This window comes from Thalia democratica, chromosome 7 (genome assembly GCF_965202585.1).
Source record: "Thalia democratica chromosome 7, ktThaDemo2.hap1.1, whole genome shotgun sequence".
In the NCBI taxonomy this organism is placed as follows: domain Eukaryota; kingdom Metazoa; phylum Chordata; class Thaliacea; order Salpida; family Salpidae; genus Thalia; species Thalia democratica.
This window is the reverse complement of record NC_139171.1, coordinates 22,614,055-22,635,886: the sequence shown is the minus strand read 5'-3', so window position 1 is coordinate 22,635,886 and position 21,832 is coordinate 22,614,055. Positions and strand designations below refer to the sequence as shown.

Genomic DNA, 21,832 nt, shown 5'->3' with positions numbered 1-21,832 from the left:
TAAAAGAATATCGGAAAACAACACTTGTCAATTTTTATACTTAAAATTACTGATTATTTAATTATTTAGTTTTTGCAATACAATACTTTTTTTATAAACTCAAACTTTTTTTTGTTATTGTCAATTTATATACTTTTTTTATTCAACGAAAAAAGGTTTAAAACAAATCAAAAAGATGAAAACGTATTTTTTAAGTTTTTAAATGTTTTAATTGTTTTTATTCTAAAACAACATCTGCTGCACATTAAATTTCATGCTACAAACTTTCTAAGAAACTTTTCGATTAAATCTCAACTTAAACCATGTGTGTTTATCGTGCAGTGTAAACTAAACACAAAGAGTATAAAAGGAAACTTAATTCGAGTTTTAATGATTAGAGTACATAATTACATATATTTACTAAAACTTAAAAAGATAAACATTTTTAGTTTTTTACAGTTAACCAACTTATAGTAAGAATTTTATTTTGAATAAGTAATAAAAAGTTTAAGGGAATCATAAGTTAGCTTTAGCAGTTAAACAAGTGAAAATATGTTTAAACTTGTTTTTGTTATTATGACATCAATGTACAAACAACTAAATAAAAGTTATTCTACTTAAGTGATAGAGTTCTATGGGTAAACGTCCTTGACATGACATTAAAAGATTCCGTGGTGTACGACTTGACTACTAAAAGGTTTTTATTCACCAGGTTCTAGGAACAAATATTTTGAGCTTTTTTTGTCTTTTAATAAAAATAATAAGCAATAGTACTTTTAAATTAACTACTTTATTTTATACTTTATAATTTACATTACAACTAAAACAATTTTGTATTTCAATAAGAACTTTACTTTTCGCAAAAGCTCACACCTTAGGGGATAGGGATTTTGATACAAAATTAAAGCCATTAACATATAGAGATAAATAAAAGATGAAAACCTAAATTTAACTGTCAAAAATAAATAAATCAACTTGGATAAAACTTATAACAAATTTTATCAGCTAATACTTATCTTTTATACTTTACTTATCATAGTTTTACTGTTAACTTCACATCTATCAATGAACTACTTTACTTTGAAATAACTGTGGAAAAGTGTTATCAAAAATAAACAAATTTTACTTTAGTGTTTTGAAATAAAACCGGTCACTTGCCTTTGAAACTTAGTAAATATATCTTCGTTTAGTTATAAAAGTTTGTTTAATTTACATTTCAATAATCGGAACAAATTTTAAGATGTTTAAAAATACTTTTATAGTTCAAAATGTTTTACAAAACAAGTTTTGTACGATCATTTGTAACATATGTAAAAACTAAAATCCTGTTTTAATTAACGTTGAAGTTTAAAGTATAAATATAAAAAGTTTATTGCACGTGTGATAGTTATCATTTTAGTTAAAACAAATAATTCTATTTTTTAATTTCTAATGAATTATATTACATAAATCTTTTATAGTTTTAAAAAAGTAGTTTTAAGAGATTTAAAAATAGTATAAACGTTTTGTTAAAGAGTTTGATATTACGCTTTAAGTGTTGTTATGAAAAAAGTTTTTATATTTTCTTACATTTTGTAATCAAAAAGATTTTCTAGAGAAATAAAAATCTACTTAGAAATTTTAAAATTAAATCTTTCGCTATTTATATAATTATTTAATTTTTTTAAATTAGTTAATTAGTGAGATAACTAGTTGTTAAAACTATAAAAATTAAAACTTATCATTATTTTAGTTTTAGTTGCCTGAACAACCAAAATTAATAAAACTTTTTTATGATTGTTTTAAGGTTGAGTATGTTAAAAGTTTTAATATGCAGCTTTTTTGTTTAAAAATTCTAATAAAAACTTGTTTACTTAAATCAGTGGTTTATTAGCAAACAGTTTCGTAAAGCCAATATACTAAAGCAGTTTTAACAGAAGTTTGAAATTTTTACTTTGGTATTTATTACTTTTCTGTTTCCAGGTCCGAAAATCTTTTTTTTTTGTTTTCTATTTTGTTTTGTATTATTCGTTTCAAGTCCTAGTCATTTTTAAGTTAGTTTCTATTGAAAAACTTAAAAATAGAACCAAGCAAATATTTTTTAGTCTGACTTGCTAACTAAACTTTGAAAATTCTAAAAGATATTTTGGGATTGAGATGATTAGAAAAAATTGATTATAGGTACAATTTACAGGAGATTTTAAAAATAAAATAGATGTTGAATTAAAAGGTGAAACAAATTTATATTTTTTTCTTGGAACCAACTGGATCATTGAAGAAATTTCGTGAAGAAAACAAAACAGAAATGCTCCTGCCCGAAAAGAACTAAATACTTTCTTATTTGACCCGCCAACTAATAACTTTAAAGTATAACTTTTATTTACATTTTTTTTTAGTTTTTTATTATTATTTAATTCAAGTTTAAACTGATGTCTTCTTACATGTTATTATATAATTTTTATAGGTTTTATTCAACTGATAGTCTCGTTTGACTAGTTTAAAGCGAGTGAAACATTGTTTTCATAATAAAATTTAAAATTTTGAATTGATCATTCTCCTTTTAATTAAGTTGAGAACTTTGACTATTATCTTTTAAGTAAAAAGTACACAGTTTTACTGTCTTAACAATTAGATACAATGTTAAAACTCTACTTTTATGTTAGAGTTTAGTTTTATAGAAACAGACATAACAAATGCCGTTAACATAATAATTTTTTCTTAACAAATTTTTTCTGCGTAGTAAAATAGCATCTATGCACACTACAGTGCACTCTGTAGAGCAGCTACATAGATTTTTGACACTTTTGTGTATAGATGCAGACTTTCCATTGTGTCCGTATAACTCATCAACTGAAAGTTTTTTCTTACACAAGGTCGTAAAACCATACTTTTTGGTCGTTTTTTTTTGTTGCTAAAAATTTTACTAACTTTTTGAAGACTTTTATAGGTATATAATTACTATTTGGCTAAAAAGTTTTTTCAAGTTTAACGTCAATTTAATAACGTTAAAACGTCAATTTAATAAAAAAAATTACAAAAATAAACTAGACCTTTAAAAGTCTTTAAACAAAACTTTATTATTGAAAAATAAATAGAAAGCTTCCGAATTAGAAGTATTGAGAACATAAAAAAAATCTTAACTGTTTTGTAAGTATAGCTATTTTATTATCAAAGAACCTCTTTAGAACCTTTTATAACATTTTAAACTGTCACAATTTAAATATATTATTTTAAGCCTCACAAGCATTGTTACTACAACTTATAAACTTTGATAATTTATTTTTCAAAATGTTTTATATGCGGGTATTTTATGGGATTTCCCTTTTAGCCGTTATGCTATAAAAATTAAATTTTGGATTAAGAGAGGCTTATGCTAAGCCATAAGCTTTTGTGAAAAAGACCTGATTTTAAGAAAAAATTTCTGCGTTTAAGCTACATTTGGAATCTATGACAATGTTACACAACTTTCAACATAACTGTAAATTTTGTTTAATTTTGTTGTCTTTTTTCTGTCCTAGACAAGACGTTAAACTGTATTTATGGTGTGTGACTCGATAACCAAAAGGTTTTTTAACCAGGTCTTTAGACCAAACGTTTTAAAAACTTTATTTTTATCGTTCAATAAACAACAATATTAAAATGTAGAAGTTCAAATTACTAAGTATTCTATTTTATGAATTGCGACTCGGGAAATTTTACTTGCCTCATAAGTTCAAATTGTTTTTTACTTAAGGATATCTTTCTGCTGTAACTTTTTAATTGATTTCCTACTCAAATATTTTCAATTATTAAATTTACATGATAAGTGTTATTTTTAGCACTTACCAGTCAATTTATAATTAAGGTAAATAAAGTTTAAGAAATAATTTAGATGCTTTAGATAACATATTTAAACTAAAGAATGTATGTATTAAAGTTAGAATAAATGCATTTTAAACAGACTTATAATTTTGCCGATAAAAGAGTATAAAAATTGTTTTATAAATTAATTTGTTTTAGTTTTTAAAACTAGAAACCATTTACCTTTGTAAAAGAGTATATAATAAATAGGTAATATGGTTTTGGGAGAAAGAAATTGCATGTGTCTAAGTTAAATCTACAACTTATATTCGTTTCACAACAAAAAAACTTTGTTATAACAACTAATTTACTTACATTTTTTATTTTAGAAAGCCTTAAAACCGTTTTAATCGTTTTTTAAACTAATAAAATCTAAATTAAAAAAAAAGTTTTATTTGAAAAATAAATAAAAATAAAACATTTTAATTTAAAATAAAACTTTTGTCAAGTTTCTATATGCTTTTATTTAAACTAACGATAAATTATAATGAAAATATATAAATGCAGCTTATAAGATCCAGCTTAATTAACAATATTAAATTATATCAAAAAATGTAAAGAAACACCAGCTGATAGAATCATATACAAATATTTTTTAGAGTACTACACAAACAATAAATTATAATTATCAAAGAGAAAAATAGGAAATCAAATTAATATATGCAGAAAAAAATTTTTTAAAATAATTTACAAGATAACCTCAATTAGGTGTTAAATACATATTTTCTAAGAGGTACTGAGTGAAATACATATATAAAGTAAAATAACCGTAATAATTTCAAAAAGTTTAGTAATCGTATCACAATATTTTATAAAAAAAAACGAGTAGAAGAAATTTCTGTGTAACATTTTAAGATTAGAAGTGCAAATAAATTAAGAATTAATTAAACGTAACCGTATAACAATATACTTTTTTTTATATTCAACACATAAGTACAGATTACATATAAAAACTGCTGTTTAAATTAAAACTTGGGTAGTTTCACACACATGTAGTAATCAATGTCTTCTGTAGCTTCGAACTCTTCTTCCGTCCATACGTTCCGATCCAAGTCATAAACAGCCACTTTTGCCGAATACCTCCTAAAAACTAAAATCTTTCCGCCAACAGAAATAGCGTCTTGCACTCTGTAATCGTCCATGCGTAACGTTTTCGGCTTTTTAAGAACAGAAAACTTATTACTAAAAACATCGAAAGTTTCACAGGTATCTCCCCAGCCCCCAAAAACAAACAATTTGCTCATTATAGCAACTAAAAAGTGGTTGCTTCTGGCATGCACCATTTTGGGCATGTTTGACCACGTGTTGTCAACATTGCAGTATGCCTCAACAGTGTTTAAATTGTTTAAGTGGTCGTTAATATCTACACCACCGCCTGAAACAATCATTTTGCCTTGAAACGCCACGCAACCCGCATTAATTCTCGCCTCATTCATTCTTTTAATTGGTTTTTCTCTGCGGCTTGCCGTGTCGATCTCGAAGCAAGATCTGGTGGCTCTCATGTTTTTGAAGTGACCTCCCACAACATAAATTTTGTTCAAAAAAGAACAAACACTATAATAATCACGGCGGCGTGTGTGTACAACTTTCACTTTAACCCAGGCATTTTTCTCATGGGAATATTTGTGGACATTTATTGTATCTATTCCGTCGCGTTTAGCTAACACGTAAAGTTCACACATGACATTAACAGACCAAAAGCAATAAGATCCTGAAAATTCAGCTAAAGTTTCAAACTTGTCAAAATTTTCAGCATCAACTTTTGTTATAACATGATTAGTTTTTTCATCATAATCCTCTTCTAACTCCTCAAGTCCTTCGCATACCAAAATGCAGAATTTTTCCTGGCTGCAATATCTCGTCTTATAGTTCAGCGTTGGTCTGTCTCGATAAAATTCCTCTTTGTTTTCAAGGATTTTCTTTGTCATTTCCAGGCACTCTTCGTTGCTTTGGAACACAGTAGAGTTGCGCGTGTTGTAAGATCTGCCTAAAACCTTCTTCAAAACTGATTCAGAAAGCAAGGGAAGACGGACTGTTAAAAGAAGGTCCTTTGCAAACTTATTTCTCCGATCATAGTAATGTCGCAACCAAGTATCAGCTAGTTTCATGATTTCCAACTCCGAAGTGATATGTAATTCAGAGCTAGATAGAATTTTTCTTACTGAAGCATAATCTAGTTCTAAAAAGTTTTTTGACTGAACAACTTTAACGAAACAACGCTCAATATATTTAAAGCAGTTGTTGGCAATTTGAGGTAAGTAAAACTTTTTTGCTAAAAAATATGATAAAAAAACACTGCGTGAACTGATGTTTTCTTTTATAACTTGAGTTATTCTGGCTTCGTCTTTTTCTTTTAAGATAATTTTTCTTGTTTTCAAAGCTAAAACTATTTCACTATTATTTATTGATCCGTTACCTAACAATATAATTATAAAAGTTAATGAAATTTATTAGCCTTAGGTGTTAGAAAAAATTACAAATCTAATTTTGGTTTTTAATCGTGCTTTTATAGCAGCTACACTGAACTACTTTTTAAGTAAAGAATGTCGTCAAAGTAAAATAACTCAAGGTCAACATACATTTTACTTAATAAAAGTAATTTCGCTTCATATAAATCAATTAAAAGTTTTAAAATGTCTTTTGTTTATTTCGATTGCTTTTATATAAAATTTCTTTTGATTTAAAAAACATTTTAAACAACATCATTTTGCATATGATAATAGAATAAGTTTATCAGTTAAGTTTATATTACGAGCTTTAAAAGATTGTCCTGCTCATATACGATAAGAGGCTAGTGTATAAATGTTTAAAAATTGTATGATTTAAAGTTCTTAACACACTTTTTAGAAACTAGAGAGTTAAACCAAGCTAAAATAAGAGAAATTAGGGGAGTACACATTGAAAGCTAGTTTCATTATCTCAACTAAAACTAAGTTTGCTTTCTAATTTATGTAGTTTTTTAAACTTTTTCATATGATAATAAGAGACTTTATTTTAATAATATAGCTTTTTTTGGTAAGGATAAATTAAAATAATGACAAGTTTAACAAGTAGTATGAATAGTAATAGTATGTTCCTATACTTAAATGATATAATATTTTGTGCAATTTTAAAATCTTTTTAAAGTTTATATATTTAGAAAAATAAATAAATTATTATTTTATGGGCGTTGGAAACTATAGTATTATACTTACTGTAAAAGTTAGAGCTATTGAAAATAGGTTTCTTTTCACAACTATTTCATAATGAAATAAAAACTACTTGTAATTTACTTATTAGCTAATGATAATTTATCTTCAATTATTTTAAATCTTAATGTGATAAACTCATGAAAATTAATTTCCACCAAAAAATATCAATTAGCTTAATTACAAATTAGTTAAAAACTTGATATTTAGTACGGTAAATTTTAACTCAATTTATTATTTTAATTTATTTTATTGCTTCATCACAACTTAATACATGTAAACAAAAAATTACGGCTATCAAATTGTACTACAAAATTATGCGAAATTATTTAAAACTATTTCGAAAACTAATATATGTATACTATAGGAAATGCTTAAAAAAATTCTATTAGATTCTTCTTAGCTTTAACTTATGAAGAAAAAAAAGTTTAACTATTTTTAAAAATAATTGGTCACCTTCAAAAGTAAAGTTCATCACTTTTTCCAATACTTTTTTATCATCATCTTTTAAAGTGTTGCTTTTGCATGACTTAATAAACTCATAATTTTCAATTTTTCTTGGGAATGCAAAACAACTGCTTTTATTGTTATTAACATTGTTGTTTTTGGTTTTCTTTTCAACTGATTCTGCTTCAACTTTTGACTTTGTTCTTTTAGGCATTATTTAAGTAAAAGGATAATCTAAGATAAATTTTTGATGGAATTTTGTGGTTTTAAAGTTTTTCGTAATAACAAAAGTGATATCTACACACTTTATTTAAACTCTTTAACAAATAAAGCACTCTGTTTTAATTTTCGTAGCTTAGCTAAAAATATTCAAAGCACTGTGTATAAGTATCAGGTTTAACATCGTTATAATATCAGATTGAAAATCCATAGGGCTTGCATTACTGAATTTCTAACTTAAAACTCTATAACTTAAAAATAAAAGAAATGCTGTTTTAAAAGTTGTATAAATATTGTAAACTACCTTAAAAATTCGTGTTCAGATAAATGAAAAAAAACCTGAGATAATGAATAGCATTTGTAAAATGAGAGTAAAACCTAAACTCTAAAAAATTAGTATAAAAAAATGCGTAGAAAACAAATTGAATATATCATGCAAAACTATAAACTTAACAAAATTAAAAAAATTTCTAACATCTGGCCGACATTAATACTAGAATGTTTTTCTTGAAATATATCTAAAATTAAAAGTAGCCCTTACAAGAAACAACAAAAAACTAAGCTAGAAGAGAGTTTTTTTTTTAATAGAATGTTGTTATTTTTTAATTAACTATGAAAATAAAGTTAAGAAAAAGACTAAAAATCAGAAGAAAATTAGAATATTTATTATCTCTAATGAGAATTTCATATTTAAAACTCGAGCTTTAAAACAAAGGTTAATTTTTGTAAAGTATTTAGTACCGTTTTATAAAGTAAAACTTAAATTAAAACTTTTATATAAGCTAACTAAACTTTATCTATAAAGTTTGATACTCTGAAATTAGCCTTGAAGGTTAAAATATATTTAAGTATACAGGGTTACCACCTTTTAAGTCAGAAAACTGTCCTGAGTGACCTTAAATTGCCTTGAATCATACTGACTACTTTGAAATCTTTTAAAAAGCATTTTTAACTTTCTAAACTAATAAAAATCTAGTTATTTAATCATTTTGATTATAAATCAAAATAAAATATTTAAATTAACCCAACTAAATCTCATTTAAAATCTATAAAAAAATAAGTCCTGAGATTATTAAAAAACTTAAGACTATCTTGATTATTTCATAGAAGAAGGATATATCCTGAGTTTAAAGAAAAAAATCAAATACCCTAGAGTTATACTGAACTGTCCTGAACTTTTCATAAACTTCAAAATACCTTGAGTTATCCATAGTACCCTGAAAATAAGGCAACCCTGTACAATATAAGTTTTTCAAATAACTGTATTAAAACCTTCATCTAAACAATTTTAAGATTTATTAAACAAGTTTCAAACAAGAAATGAAATTCTCAAGCACTACATAAAAAACTAGAGTTTATATAATTTCAAGTATATGCTCAAAACTTTAAGTTTTTTAATTTGTCATTCTTTTTGCAAGATTTTTCCTATTAAATAATTTGTTTAAAAACTTTCGCAAAACTAAATTATATGCAGTATGCTTATGCACAGAGTTTTTTTACTAAAAGGTTGATGTAAAATTATTCTATGAGTTTTTAATTTTTAATAACAGTTAACTACTTTATTCATAAAATATAAAAGAATTGCAAATGATTTGTTTTTAAAACATTTTAAAAGGTAGCGCTAAAAACCATAAAATCATTTTAATATTTAACTAGTTACTATTTTTAATCAGCATAACAGCTAAAATATAACTTAAGTTAAAGAAATCAAAAATTTTACAAAGTAAAAAATTATATTTACATTACAGCCTAGTTCTTAAAGCTTTAATTTTATAGTACTTTTTATTTGATAATAAACTATAAATGTAAAAGACAACTTTTACCAAAAACGAAATGAAGTGCCAAAGAGTACGCATAATATATTTTCTAGAAGTATATTTGAGTTGGTCATTGCTTTTATTATTTCTTCGAATGAGGCATTAAATAGAAACTGTTGAAAAACATTTATAAGAAATACAACATTATAAGAAATATGATGATAGTGTAAAAGAATTAAAAACTCAGAAAATAAAAATAGATGTTATAAGTCTTTGTCTATATAAAATAGGTCTGATTACGTTGAAGTTTAACAATAACTTGTTACCAGATAACTTTAAAATTTACTAGAAAAGTGTAAAAAATGTCCATAAGTATCATACAAGGTCTTCAGAAACAAATTTTTTCCTACCTAGATTAAACAGTAAAATAGGTCATAAATCGCGTAAACGAATTTAAATACTGTAACCCCTAATATTTACCCTCGTTCGTTGAGTTTTATTTTCTTCTTTTTTTATAAATAATTTTAAGTTGTTTTATTTCTCGTTTTTCTTTTATTAACAGTTTTTATTAGCTATTTTAAACTTATAATTTTGCTATCACTGTTACTTCTAACCCTTACCCTCGGTCGTTAACTTATTTTTCTCCATTTATTTCACTTGTTAATTTATGTTTTAGTATTTGTTTTCGGTTTTTTCTTATACTAGTGCAAAAATGACCTTTTGTGCAAAAGTGACCCTTCGTGCAAAAATTTCTTTGTACAAAAATTACCAATTCCAAATTTACTCAATTTTCTTATTGGTTTCACGCTTGAATGGATAAAACAGTGCTTTTTCACACTAATAGAAACCTTTTCAACTTTGATTTAGAGTTTTGCACACAGTATAACAATTATGATAATTTATTTTTGTTAGACTCGCAAATGAAATTAAGTTTAAAGTTAAGGCGTTTAATCTCAGCCTTTTGGATAACTGCGCTTACTTATTCATCATATGTTTAGCTTTTTTTATTCGCTCGTAAAACCTATTTTGGTTTAAATAACATTTTGGCTTTTCTCCTACAAGAATATAACAAAACAAATAAACTTGTAGGTAACTATTTTTATTTATTTTAATAATGTTTTCCTCATTTTAATTTATTTGAGTGAAGTCTTATCTGCATAGCTCAGGCCTAATCAGGATTTTTCTGAACACTATATAAAGGTTATTTTGAAAATTTATGACATATATTCTAAGGATAAATTTATGGAGTTTTAAGTAGGGAGGTCTAGCTTACAAAGACCATGTAATTGTTAAAGTATCTTTTGTTGGGGTAACATGGTTTTCAGTCTCCATTTAGAGAAGTTATTGAGTATTTATTCAATAGTGTCAAACATGACTTAAGACAAAGATTAATAGAATTTATATACTTCACTTTTACCCTATACTTTTTTTAACTTATCATGTTATTGTGTCATTGTTGAGAGATTGTTAATTGTAATAAAAATCTAAGCTATGATAAGGTTGTTTTTTTTAAAGATTTTTCATATAAAGGTCAATTATTTTTACAAAGAAAAAAATGCAACTTATGTATGTAATATTAAAGCAGATGTTTGTATACTTTTATGTTAATGTTTTATTCTTAATCAAATTGGTAATTTTAATTTATGACATCTGTCAAAGAGCTTTAAATATTTTAAAATTTTATTTTCAAAATAAAATTCTAAATATAAAAACTTGCTAACAATAAATACTTAAATAATTTTTTGAAATTGAAAATTGTTATTAAAACAAAATCTTATATCATTCTTTTAAACAGTAAGTAAAAACCTTTCATTGTTATTTCTATCTAAATACAATGTTTTAAATAAATGATATTGCTAATTTTATACTGCTTTTAATGTGGAAGCATAGTTTACGAAAACCATAGTTTTTAAATAATTTGTTTGTTTTCTTTTATTATTTTCTGAAATTCAGGGTTGCCACACACTTAGGGTAATCAAGAAAGCGCAGGTTATTCTTAAATTTTAGATAATCTCTGAGAAACTCAGGGATATTCATGGAAACTCTGGATATATTTTTCCTGTTTTTATAAACTCAGGGTGAATCAGGGTAATTTTAATTTTCATAGGTATCTCAAGGTAATTTAAAGACTTTTAAAAATCTAAAGCTACTTTTTTCATAGATTTTAAAATGAGACTTAGTTTATTTAGTTTCAATAAGTTTTTCTAATGTAATGTTAATTGAGGTTATGTTGCGAAAAGAGCTGTAAAAGCTAGCCACATAAAGTTTTATTGAGATTTGAGTCAAGACCTTAAAAGTGTAATTTAAGAACTAAACTATTTTACTATTTTTATTGTTTCTTGTAAAGATTTTTTTTAAGCATGTCATTTTCTAAAACATTTTTCATGAAAAAATAAGTTATAGTAAAAAAATAACTGTTTTTTACAGCTAAAAATTTCAAGCAACAAATGCTAAAAATAACATTAAATAAGACATTTACTCATCATAATTTTATATAATAATTTTGATAAAAGTACAACAATTGCATTTCTAAAAAAAAACTGAGTTTTGTTAAAATTTCAACATTTTTTTGTGTTAGAAATTAAAAAAATAATTAGTTCTGTTTAAATTTGATGTTGTATATATATTCTATTTTTCAGTAAATCAAAAATAATTTAGCATTATTATCTGATAAAAGCAACAATTGTTGCAAATATTCTCAGAATTATGTGTAATTTATCATTAATATAAACATTAAGCTTAGCTATCATGTTTTAAAACAAAGTTGTATTTTTCCTATACTAATTAAAAAAAAAAATACTATGAGTTTTCACGAGCAACAAATGAGTAATAATAGGGGGTCTGTAATTAGCACCATATGTTGTCTCATATACAGTTACTTATCATATATAGAAATTAATTAAATTAAATTTTGTAAAACTGCTTAACTTAATATAATAGTTTTTATTAATTAGTTATTTAATTTATTTGATTGTCTTTTTTACTAATAGTTTTTATTTATTTTTTAATTTTTTACTATTAATCTTACCCCTAACCTTTATCCCCGGTAGTTGACTGTTATTTTCTTCTAATTTTTGATTAATTTTTTTTAATTGCTTATTTTCTTGCTTTTCTTTTATCAACAGTTTTTAATAGCTATTTTAAACTTGTAATTTTGCTATCACTGTTATCTCTAACCCTTACCCTCGGTCGGTAACTTATTTTTTTCCATTTATTTTTCTTGTTAATTTATCTTTTAGTATGTTTTTTTTTTGTTTTTTTTTACTAGTGCAAAAATGACCCATTGTGCAAAAATGGTCCTTTTTGCAAAAATGACCCATTGTGCAAAAATGGTCCTTTTTGCAAAAATGACCCTTTGTGCAAAATTGATCCTTTTTGCAAAAATGACCCTTTGTGCAAAAATGGTCCTTTTTGCAAAAATGACTCTTCCAAGTTTACTCAATTTTAATTCAAAGTTAAATAAAGTGTAAAACTACTTAATGATTTCAAGCTTGAACGAATAAAACAGTGCTTTATAACACTAATAGAAGCCTTCTCATTTTGCACACGGTATAAAAACTATGATAATTTGTTTTTGCTAGACTCTCAAATAAAATTAAGTTTAAAGTTAAGGCGTTTAATCTCAGCCTTTTGGATAACTGCGCTTACTTTTTCATCATATGGTTAGCTTTTGTATTTGCTCGTGAGCCTATTTCGGTTCAAATAACAATTTGGCTTTTCTCCTGCAAGAATATAACAAAATAAATGTACTTGTAGGTAATTATTTCAATTTATTTTAGTAATGTTTTACTCAGTTCACTTTATTTCAGTAAAATATTATCTGAATAGCTAAGATCTAACCAGAATGTTTTTAATAAACACTCTATTAAGATAATTTAAATTTTTTTACACATATTTTAAAGATAAATCTATGGATTTTTGAGTAGAAAGGTCTAGTTTACAAAACCATGTAATTGTTAAAGTTATTTTTGTTTGATTAATATGGTTTTCAGTATCTATTTAATGATGTTATTGAGTATTTATTCAATTGTGTTATACATAACTAAAAACAAGGATTAATAAGATTTATTATTTTACTTTTACTCTAATTTTTTAAAAATTTATCTTGTTAATGTGTTTTATTTTTTTGAGAGACTGTTAGTTGTAGTAGCAGATCTCAGTTCTGATAAGGTTTTTTTTTAAGACTTTTCATACAGAGGTCAATTATTGATACAAAGAAAAAAATGCAACATATATATGTATTATAAAAGTAGATGATTGCATACTTTCGTGTTAATATTTATTCTTAATTTATTTGGCAATTATAAGGTAAGACATATATCTTGTAGCTTTAAAAATGTAAAAATTTTGTTTTCAAAACAGTTTTCAAAAGAATAAAAAATGATAGAAATAAAATCTTTATAATTTTTTAATAAAATTTAATTTTTTAAGTGGATAATTGTTATTAATGCACAATTTTATATCATTCTCTTAGCAATAAATAAAAACCTTTAATTGCTATTTTTCTCTAAAGACAAAAGTTTTAAATAAATGATATGCATAATATTATAATGCTTTTAATGTGGAGGCATAGTTTACGAAAACTTCAGTTTTTAAATAGTTTGTTTGTTTTTTATTTTTATTTTCAGAAATTAAGGATTGTCACACACTCAGGGTACTCAAGAAAATGCAGGTTATTTTTAAACTTAGAAAATATCCGAGAAACTCAGGATTATTCAGGGAAATTCAGGGTATATTTTGCTTCTGTTTTATAAATTAAGGGTGACTCAGGGTTAATTTTAATTTTTCATAAATATCTCAAAATAGTTTTAAGACTTTTAAAATCTAAAGCTACTTTTTTCATAGATTTTAAAATGAATTTTAGTTGATTTAGTTTCAATACTTTGTTATTTTATAACCAATTTAGTGAAATAACTTAATACATAAATATAAACACTTACAAAAGTATATGTTCTAATTTATTGATGGTCACAATAAAAACTGACTCTTAAGTTAAAAGTAAAATGTTTTAACCTTGTTTGTGAATTGTTTTCTGCTTTAAGAACTTATTCAAGCCGATAATTTATTTATCTTGCTTAACAAAAACACAAGTTAGTTGTTAATGTAAGGGTTTCTACTTTACCTGAAATCCTTGAAAAACCTGGAATTTCACAATTTAGGCAAAAAAACCGGGAATTTCGGAAATTTTGAAAAAAAACCTGGAAAAACCTGGATTTTTGAACAAAAACCACTAAAAAAACCTGGAAAAACCTAGACTTTCACATGTTCAGTAGTAAAATTTCGATTTGACTTAAAAAAGCTACCATAAAAATGAAAAAAATTTGTCATATTTTAAAGACATAAAGCTACCATAAAAAACATATTTAAAATACCTAACAGTATCTTTTTAATGTTTTTTACTTCTTAACAGAGTTTTTTACCTTTAACTTAACTTTAAATTAAAATTAGACCCAAAAATGAGTACATTTAAAAACCTGGAAGAAATTAGGAAAACCTGGAAAAAAATTTGATTTAACGAGTGGCTACCCTGTAATGTTGCTTGCATGGATATCAATAAAATGTTCGTTTTCCAATATAATTTTGATATATTTTATTAATTTTAAAATTCAAATTTTTAGTTGTTTGTATTAAGATTTGTTTTATTTTTAGAACGCACTGTATATAAAGGCTTTTATTTTGTAATAAAAAGTTTTTGTTAGTAGAATAACATTTTTAGTTTGATGTTTTATAAATCTTTAAATGAAAACAAACTAAAAAACTTTTTTTAATTTTAGGATTAAGATATAAAAGTAACTAAGTAGCATATTATCATGTACGAAATTGTCGATTTATTGAAGAGTAAAGTTAAAAAAATATATGAAGAAAACAGTTCAAGTCGATTATGTGAGTTTTCAAAAAAAGGTAAGATAATTTGATGTTTTTGCATAAATTTGCTATAATAAACCTTTGATAACTTTTATAAGTATAAGGAAGTACCACTAACTGTATTTCAACAAAATGTTATATAAATTAAAAATATTTATGTGTTAAAAACGCTAAATTATTTATATGGAAAACAAAAAAAAAATCAGCACAGTTTTTTTTACCATACATAATATACAGATGTTAAACATGTTGACTCCAAACATTTTAGTAAAGTTTCAGATAGACTGTAAATAATTTTTCTTATTAAGAACTAATTTATCACATACTTAACTATAAATACAAAATGTTTTATAACAGCGTTTGTAAACTGTACAAATCAATGATCTCAAGTGACCGGCAAGTGGTAATAGGCTTTTTACGATACCAAAATATTAGACTAATAAATGTACATTGAACAATGTAAAAAAGGGTTTATTTATTTTTAAATGTTGTTTTTTTTTTTATTTGTTTTAAATACATATGTTGAAAATCTTTTAGGTTTAAATAATAATAAGCCTATAAATTTTTTGTTCAAAAATAGAAAACTACTGCTTAATTTAGGTAAAAAACTTCTACCAAAAACATAAGAATACTGAAAATATATATACAAAATTTAACACATAACAGCTCTCATTGATAAACACTATAAGTTGTAATAAACTTAATGTATGTGTTAAAAAACACAATTATTTCTGAATATGCTAATCTTGGTTAAATTTTTATGTCATTTTGTGACAATTTAACAGTATTATAGATTTCATATAGCTTAAAAATTCAAAAATTTTATTTTAATTTATATATCAAGAAGAACTTAAGGTACAGAAACTTTAAATATTTTCATAGATATTTCGTTAATGGAAACTAAGTTTTTTTAGGTTTCTGTGAACAATATTTTAAACAATTTTTACATTTAAATAAAGTTGTTATAAAAAATTATAACTCTAAACTTTTAAAAAGATTTTTTTGGGTAGACACGATATTATATTTACAATATATTAGAAAACTAGTTTTAAAATAGTATCTATGTCATTATTTTAGTTTATTTTTGCACGTCATTTTTAGACAAAACTTACAATAATTCTTCAACTCAAAAATAACAGATACTGTTTGCATTTAAATTTATAAAAATTTAAACTATTTTTAGTATGATTTTATGTAGTATTAAAATTTTTTTTTTCTTTTTTTTTTCTTTTTTTAGGGATCATTTATTTTCTTTCGTTAATGTATTTAAAAAAAAAAATTCTCTCCTTTTATGTTTTCTAAGTTACAATAAAATTTTTATGTGCATTAAACTAATAAAAACTATATGTCTTTTACTATACGAAATTAAAATCATGTAAAATGCAATGACACTTAAAAAATACTTTGTTCGGGTCATATACTTATCAAATATTACTTTAGAAGCAAAAGATGAATTGAATTATGAACTAATTTCAAATATAAAACTGAATAAGCTCATGATGAAAGAAGAAACTCACGCAGAGATAAGCAAACACATCAGTGCAAAGATTTCTGTTAAAATTGTTCCGACTTATCATAGCTTGGCTAAAATATACAACATATTCAGCATTAGTGAACTTTCAACGAGCTACATAGCACGTTGTTTTACAATGGTAGCTGATACTCAAAATTTTTTGCAGTTAGATTTTAAAACCGTTGCTAAAATACTCTCAAGTTCTATTTGAACATTCACTCAGAAGTAGAAATGTTTAATGCAGCAATTAGCTGGATAAATCACAACATTGAAGAACGTAACAAATATGCTAAAAAGTTGTTATCAACAGTACGACTATCTCTGTTATCTGACACATCTTTTGAATACATTTTATATAATGGTTTGTCAGTCATTGAAAACAATAAATTTTCTAAAGAGTTAAAAGAAATTTTAGTTGACCAGAAAAACAGTTTTCAAAATGAGTCAAGTAGTTATTATACAAGTAGGTATTGTGACCAAAACAAGTTTGACCTACTTATTTTTAGCGCTTTCAAAAACAATATAGAGTGTGAAGAAACTTTTAAAATTAATCATCAAGTTGATGCGAGTGATTTTACCAAAGTGAAAGTTTTACCTTCAATGATAAAAATGAGAGACAATTATGAAGCTGTAACTGTAAAAGGTGAAGTTTATGTTATCGGTGGTGATAAAACCGTTGAAAAATATTCGCCCCACACTAACACGTGGATTGAAGTAGCTGATATGTTTGACAACCGGGAGCACTTTTGTTGCTGTGCATTTAGGACAACATATTTGTTGTTGGGGGTACAGTTTGGAATAGAAACCTCGTTAATACTTGTTTACAATTCAACACTAAAGACAAAAGCTGGGAACAAGTTGCCGGAATGGAACGAGCGAGACACGCAGCAGCGTGTGCGGTTTATCGAGGAAACATCGTTGTTGCGGGTGGGGAGGGTTTTGAAAATATACCTTTGAAAACTGTTGAGTCTTACGACGTCTTTTCCGGCAAATGGTCACCGATGCCAGATATGATAAACGGTAGATCGGGTCAAGGTTTGCTAGCAGTTAAAAACAAGCTGTTTGCTACGAGTTCTCCGTGGGAAGTGTTCGACGATCAATGTAAAAAGTTTGTTGAGCTTAAAATTCCTTTTGATGTTGTTCCATATCGCCAAATGTCAATTGGTAATAGAATAGTAGTCATTGGAAATTACAGCCCAACAATATATATATACGATGTTGATGAAGGTAAATGGACTGAAGAGCCGTGTGAAGTTACAAAAGATCTGCATAGCTGTTCTTGTGCAAAGTTACCCTGGTACCAGGAGCGTAGCGTGGGGAGGGACACTGACGCATGCGTGCCACCCAAAAAAAGAAAAGAAATAAAAAAAAATAATGTAAAATCTTTATCCTTTATTGTTTTATTTTTATGCTTTATTTGCCTTTTTTCAACTATGTTTATCTAGTATTCGAAAAGATAAACGAAATTTTGAATACCAATTAGTGACAAGCTAGGGAAATTACTCAATATACTGATTCGGTGCAAGAAGTATTATTGTATCTTTGAAATATAGATTTTTTCTCATACGTTTGTTTTTTTGATATTTTTTGAAGGTTATATATTATTTATCAGTTTTCATTAAATTTATTAGAAATATTTCTTAAAAATATTATTAAAGTTTAAGTTGGTTTGTCATAAAAGGTTAAGTTTTCAAAAGTATGAGGAGTGTATTATGAAAAAATTTAAAACGTTTACATCTGATAGTTATTTTTTATCCTATAGAACGTATCAAATAAATAAATAAAAACTTATAACATGTTAGTTATGTTATAGATAAAATAAATTTAGTCTGTAGTCAAAAACGAACTTTTTTTTGTTTTGTACGTTATAGATAAGACTCCACAACATTTTTCATGTTTAAATTCCTTTTTTTTTCTAATTACTTTGAAAAACAAATTCGTAGAACCATTATTGGTACAAATACCGATGTTAAACAAACTTATCTAAACTTTTACTTTGTTCAATTATTTAGCAGCTGCGATATATTATAGTTAGGTCATTTACAGTACTTGCAAGCATGTTATGTTAAGCAATTAATGAAGTTTTATTGAGCATTTTAAATTTATCACTAAAAAATTAGCCAACTAAATTAAAAACTTAGATAGTGTCTTTAATATTTTCATTCACAACATGATTAACAAATCTATTGAGATTTTTAATACTTAAAACATAGTTATTGGACGGACAATATTGCTCAACGAGCGGGATTAGGTGCCCGGCTATAGTTTAAACAACTTAGAATTGTATATAAAAAAAAAACGTGTTTGGTTTTTTACATGAAGCAAAAATTTTTGTTTCATGAAAATGTTTATTCTTTTTGAGACTAATATTATAAATTATACTTTTATATTGTTATTTTCGACAAAATTTTTATGAAAAATAAGTGGTTTTAGTTATTAAAACACAATATTTTCACAACCCTAAAAAATTAGTAGTGTAATGGCATTTAAAGACAATTTTAAGCGTTGGCTAACTATGACGCCAACTCACAACCAAAACAAATCTGATATTTAATGACAATGGAATGGCGCATGTCATTAACAACATTAAAAGTTCATCAAAAGTATTTTGGCAAAGCCTAATTAAGTTTTGGGCTCGGGTGATCATAACTGACTACTTTAAAAAAATGCGTAAAATTATAAGTTACTTAATTTTAGACCGACTAGTAATTTTGAAAATTTTAATGAAATTAATAAAGTAATTATTCATTTAAAAATTTTCATTACCAGTTTCAGTTTTTACAATTTAGTCTAGATGTTTCAACAGCGATATAAGTTGTTTATAATTAGTTCTAGTGGCTTACAAAGCATATAAATTTTTCTTACCTTTCTTAATATATAACAATTATAGTCTAAATTTATTTTACTTTATGTTTCAAGTAGAGGAAGCAACTCTAAACTTGCTATGATAGTTTGAAAAAATATATTAGCCAGAAAGGCGTTATGCGATTTTCACATCAGTTTCTACTAAATTTATAATATAAAAATTCAAAACTAAGTGCAAAAATATCAGAAAAAATTAAATAAATGTATTACAAAGCATTATAATTTTGAAACGAATGTATGTTACTACAAATCTGCAGCAACAGCAACGTGTCAAATGTGCTTTTGTTTATATGCTTAAATTTAAAAATAAACATGCGTTTAGTTACTGTTAAACAATCGGGCTAAAATTTGTAATGCTTTTTAAGTGTACAAAAATTTAAGCCGCTAACATAACTATTCTATTTGAAAAAAATGGTTATTGAGGACAATTTTTTATTTTTAATACAAAAACTGTATTACACACTGATTTTTTTTTCTAAAAATTTCCTTAAGTTGCTTAATAAATTAATTTGAATGAGTTCTTACAAATTTAAAATGCTTTATCAGTTCTTTTTAAATACAAGCAACTATATTTTTACTATTTACATAAATTCTGTTTGGTTAAAGTTTCAAATCATTTCAATATTTTTTAATTATAGATGATTACAATAAAAAATGTTTAAAAAATATCTATGACCAAAATACCGAGATTTAAACTAACATAGACATGATTGAAAATTAAAAATAAGATAATTTCATTTTATCTTCAATTGCTTTATACTTTATCAGCACATCAGGCACACAAAAACAATGGTATAAGATTAGGAGTGGGCAACTTTCATTGTAAATAGGCCTAATTTACCAATAAACTAATTTTCAGAACGTGCTCATCAGAAATAAGTGTTAGCACCGGAACTAGTTTTGTGAAACTATTCTTTTAAAACAAAGAAGTGTTGCAATATAATTGCCGTAAACTAAAAAAACATGCTCACATTTCAAATTATTTTTTATAAAAAATTTAACAATTTCTTGTTTTACAACATGTTTTTAAGCTAGAAAATACGTTGCGACCATATACGACCATATATGTTGTATACTGAATAATAAAAACATAAGTATTCCTAAAAAATTATTAAAAAAGAAGTTAGAACAATGTAAGCCACAAACTGCTACTTAGGATTGACGGTAATTTATAATTATTACATTTCAATTAAAGTGTGGCATGTGAGATCGGAAGTTATTGAAAAAAAAGCAACCGGCAGAAAAACCCGACTGCTTGAAATGTTTTAGTTTTAGTAAACAATGCACGCATCAGCTGCTTTTTCAGTTTTCTGTTTTGCCTATTCGCTGTTGCTCACTTAAGTGTTACGATTGCGATGATGGTTTTCCCGACGCGCACTGCGACAACCCGGTCGTAATGTTCCGATGAGAAAAAGCACGAGTTTTGCGCGACGGGCTACCACTTGAACTATGAAAACAAGCATTTCGACTGCGGAAACCAAACGTACTGCGTGGAGAAGGACATTCATTTGTTGCCCTGACTACAAGCTAGTGTTAGTATCTTTCTTAAGGATTTATAAAAAAAAGAAGTTATAAACATTATATTAAATTGCAGGCTTTCCAGAATACTGAAAATTTTTTATTCTATTTTTAGATCCATGCTCGAACAATTTGTACCTTGTTGCTTAATTTTCTAATTAGACTTCTGAAAATAACGGGTTCTGAAAACTTAATAATTTTTTTGAAATTTAATTTTCGAATAATTGTACCTTACTAAAGTGGGTTCGGTTGTGGGTATAAATGTTAATAGAATTTTAAAAAAATATATCAAATAAAATAATTGATGATTCAGGAAATATTAGGGGAAACACTTTTGCTTTAAAATCGTACCCGTTGGAAAGTTTTAATTAACTTTAGTATATAAATTATTCTAACTAGATTGAATTTATAAATACTTTATTTGACCTTTAGTTATCTTTTTATACAGCGTTATAAAATGCATTAACATAACACATTTTTTTTTAGTTAGTTTTTTTTTAAGCAATTATTGTTTAATTATTAAATGCTACAATTTTATGTTATTATCACCACTCAAAGTTTGAGAAAATTTTCGATTGAATTAAATAAAAAAAGTGTACAGTATTCAGTAACAAGTTAATCAAGTATTAAGTATTTATATTCAGGCAACTGTAAAATAATTC

General features: G+C 25.3%; 1 protein-coding gene across 1 annotated transcript; it reads left to right on the top strand.

Moving 5' to 3' along the window:
* Positions 1 to 17,396: 17,396 nt before the first annotated feature.
* LOC145841177 (kelch-like protein 35) lies at positions 17,397 to 21,060 on the top strand. Its single transcript, XM_082948547.1, has 3 exons — positions 17,397 to 17,535; positions 17,628 to 18,040; positions 20,995 to 21,060. The coding sequence occupies exons 1-3, from the start codon at positions 17,397 to 17,399 to the stop codon at positions 21,058 to 21,060; spliced, it is 618 nt and encodes a 205-aa protein (XP_082804673.1).
* The last annotated feature ends 772 nt before the right edge of the window (positions 21,061 to 21,832 follow it).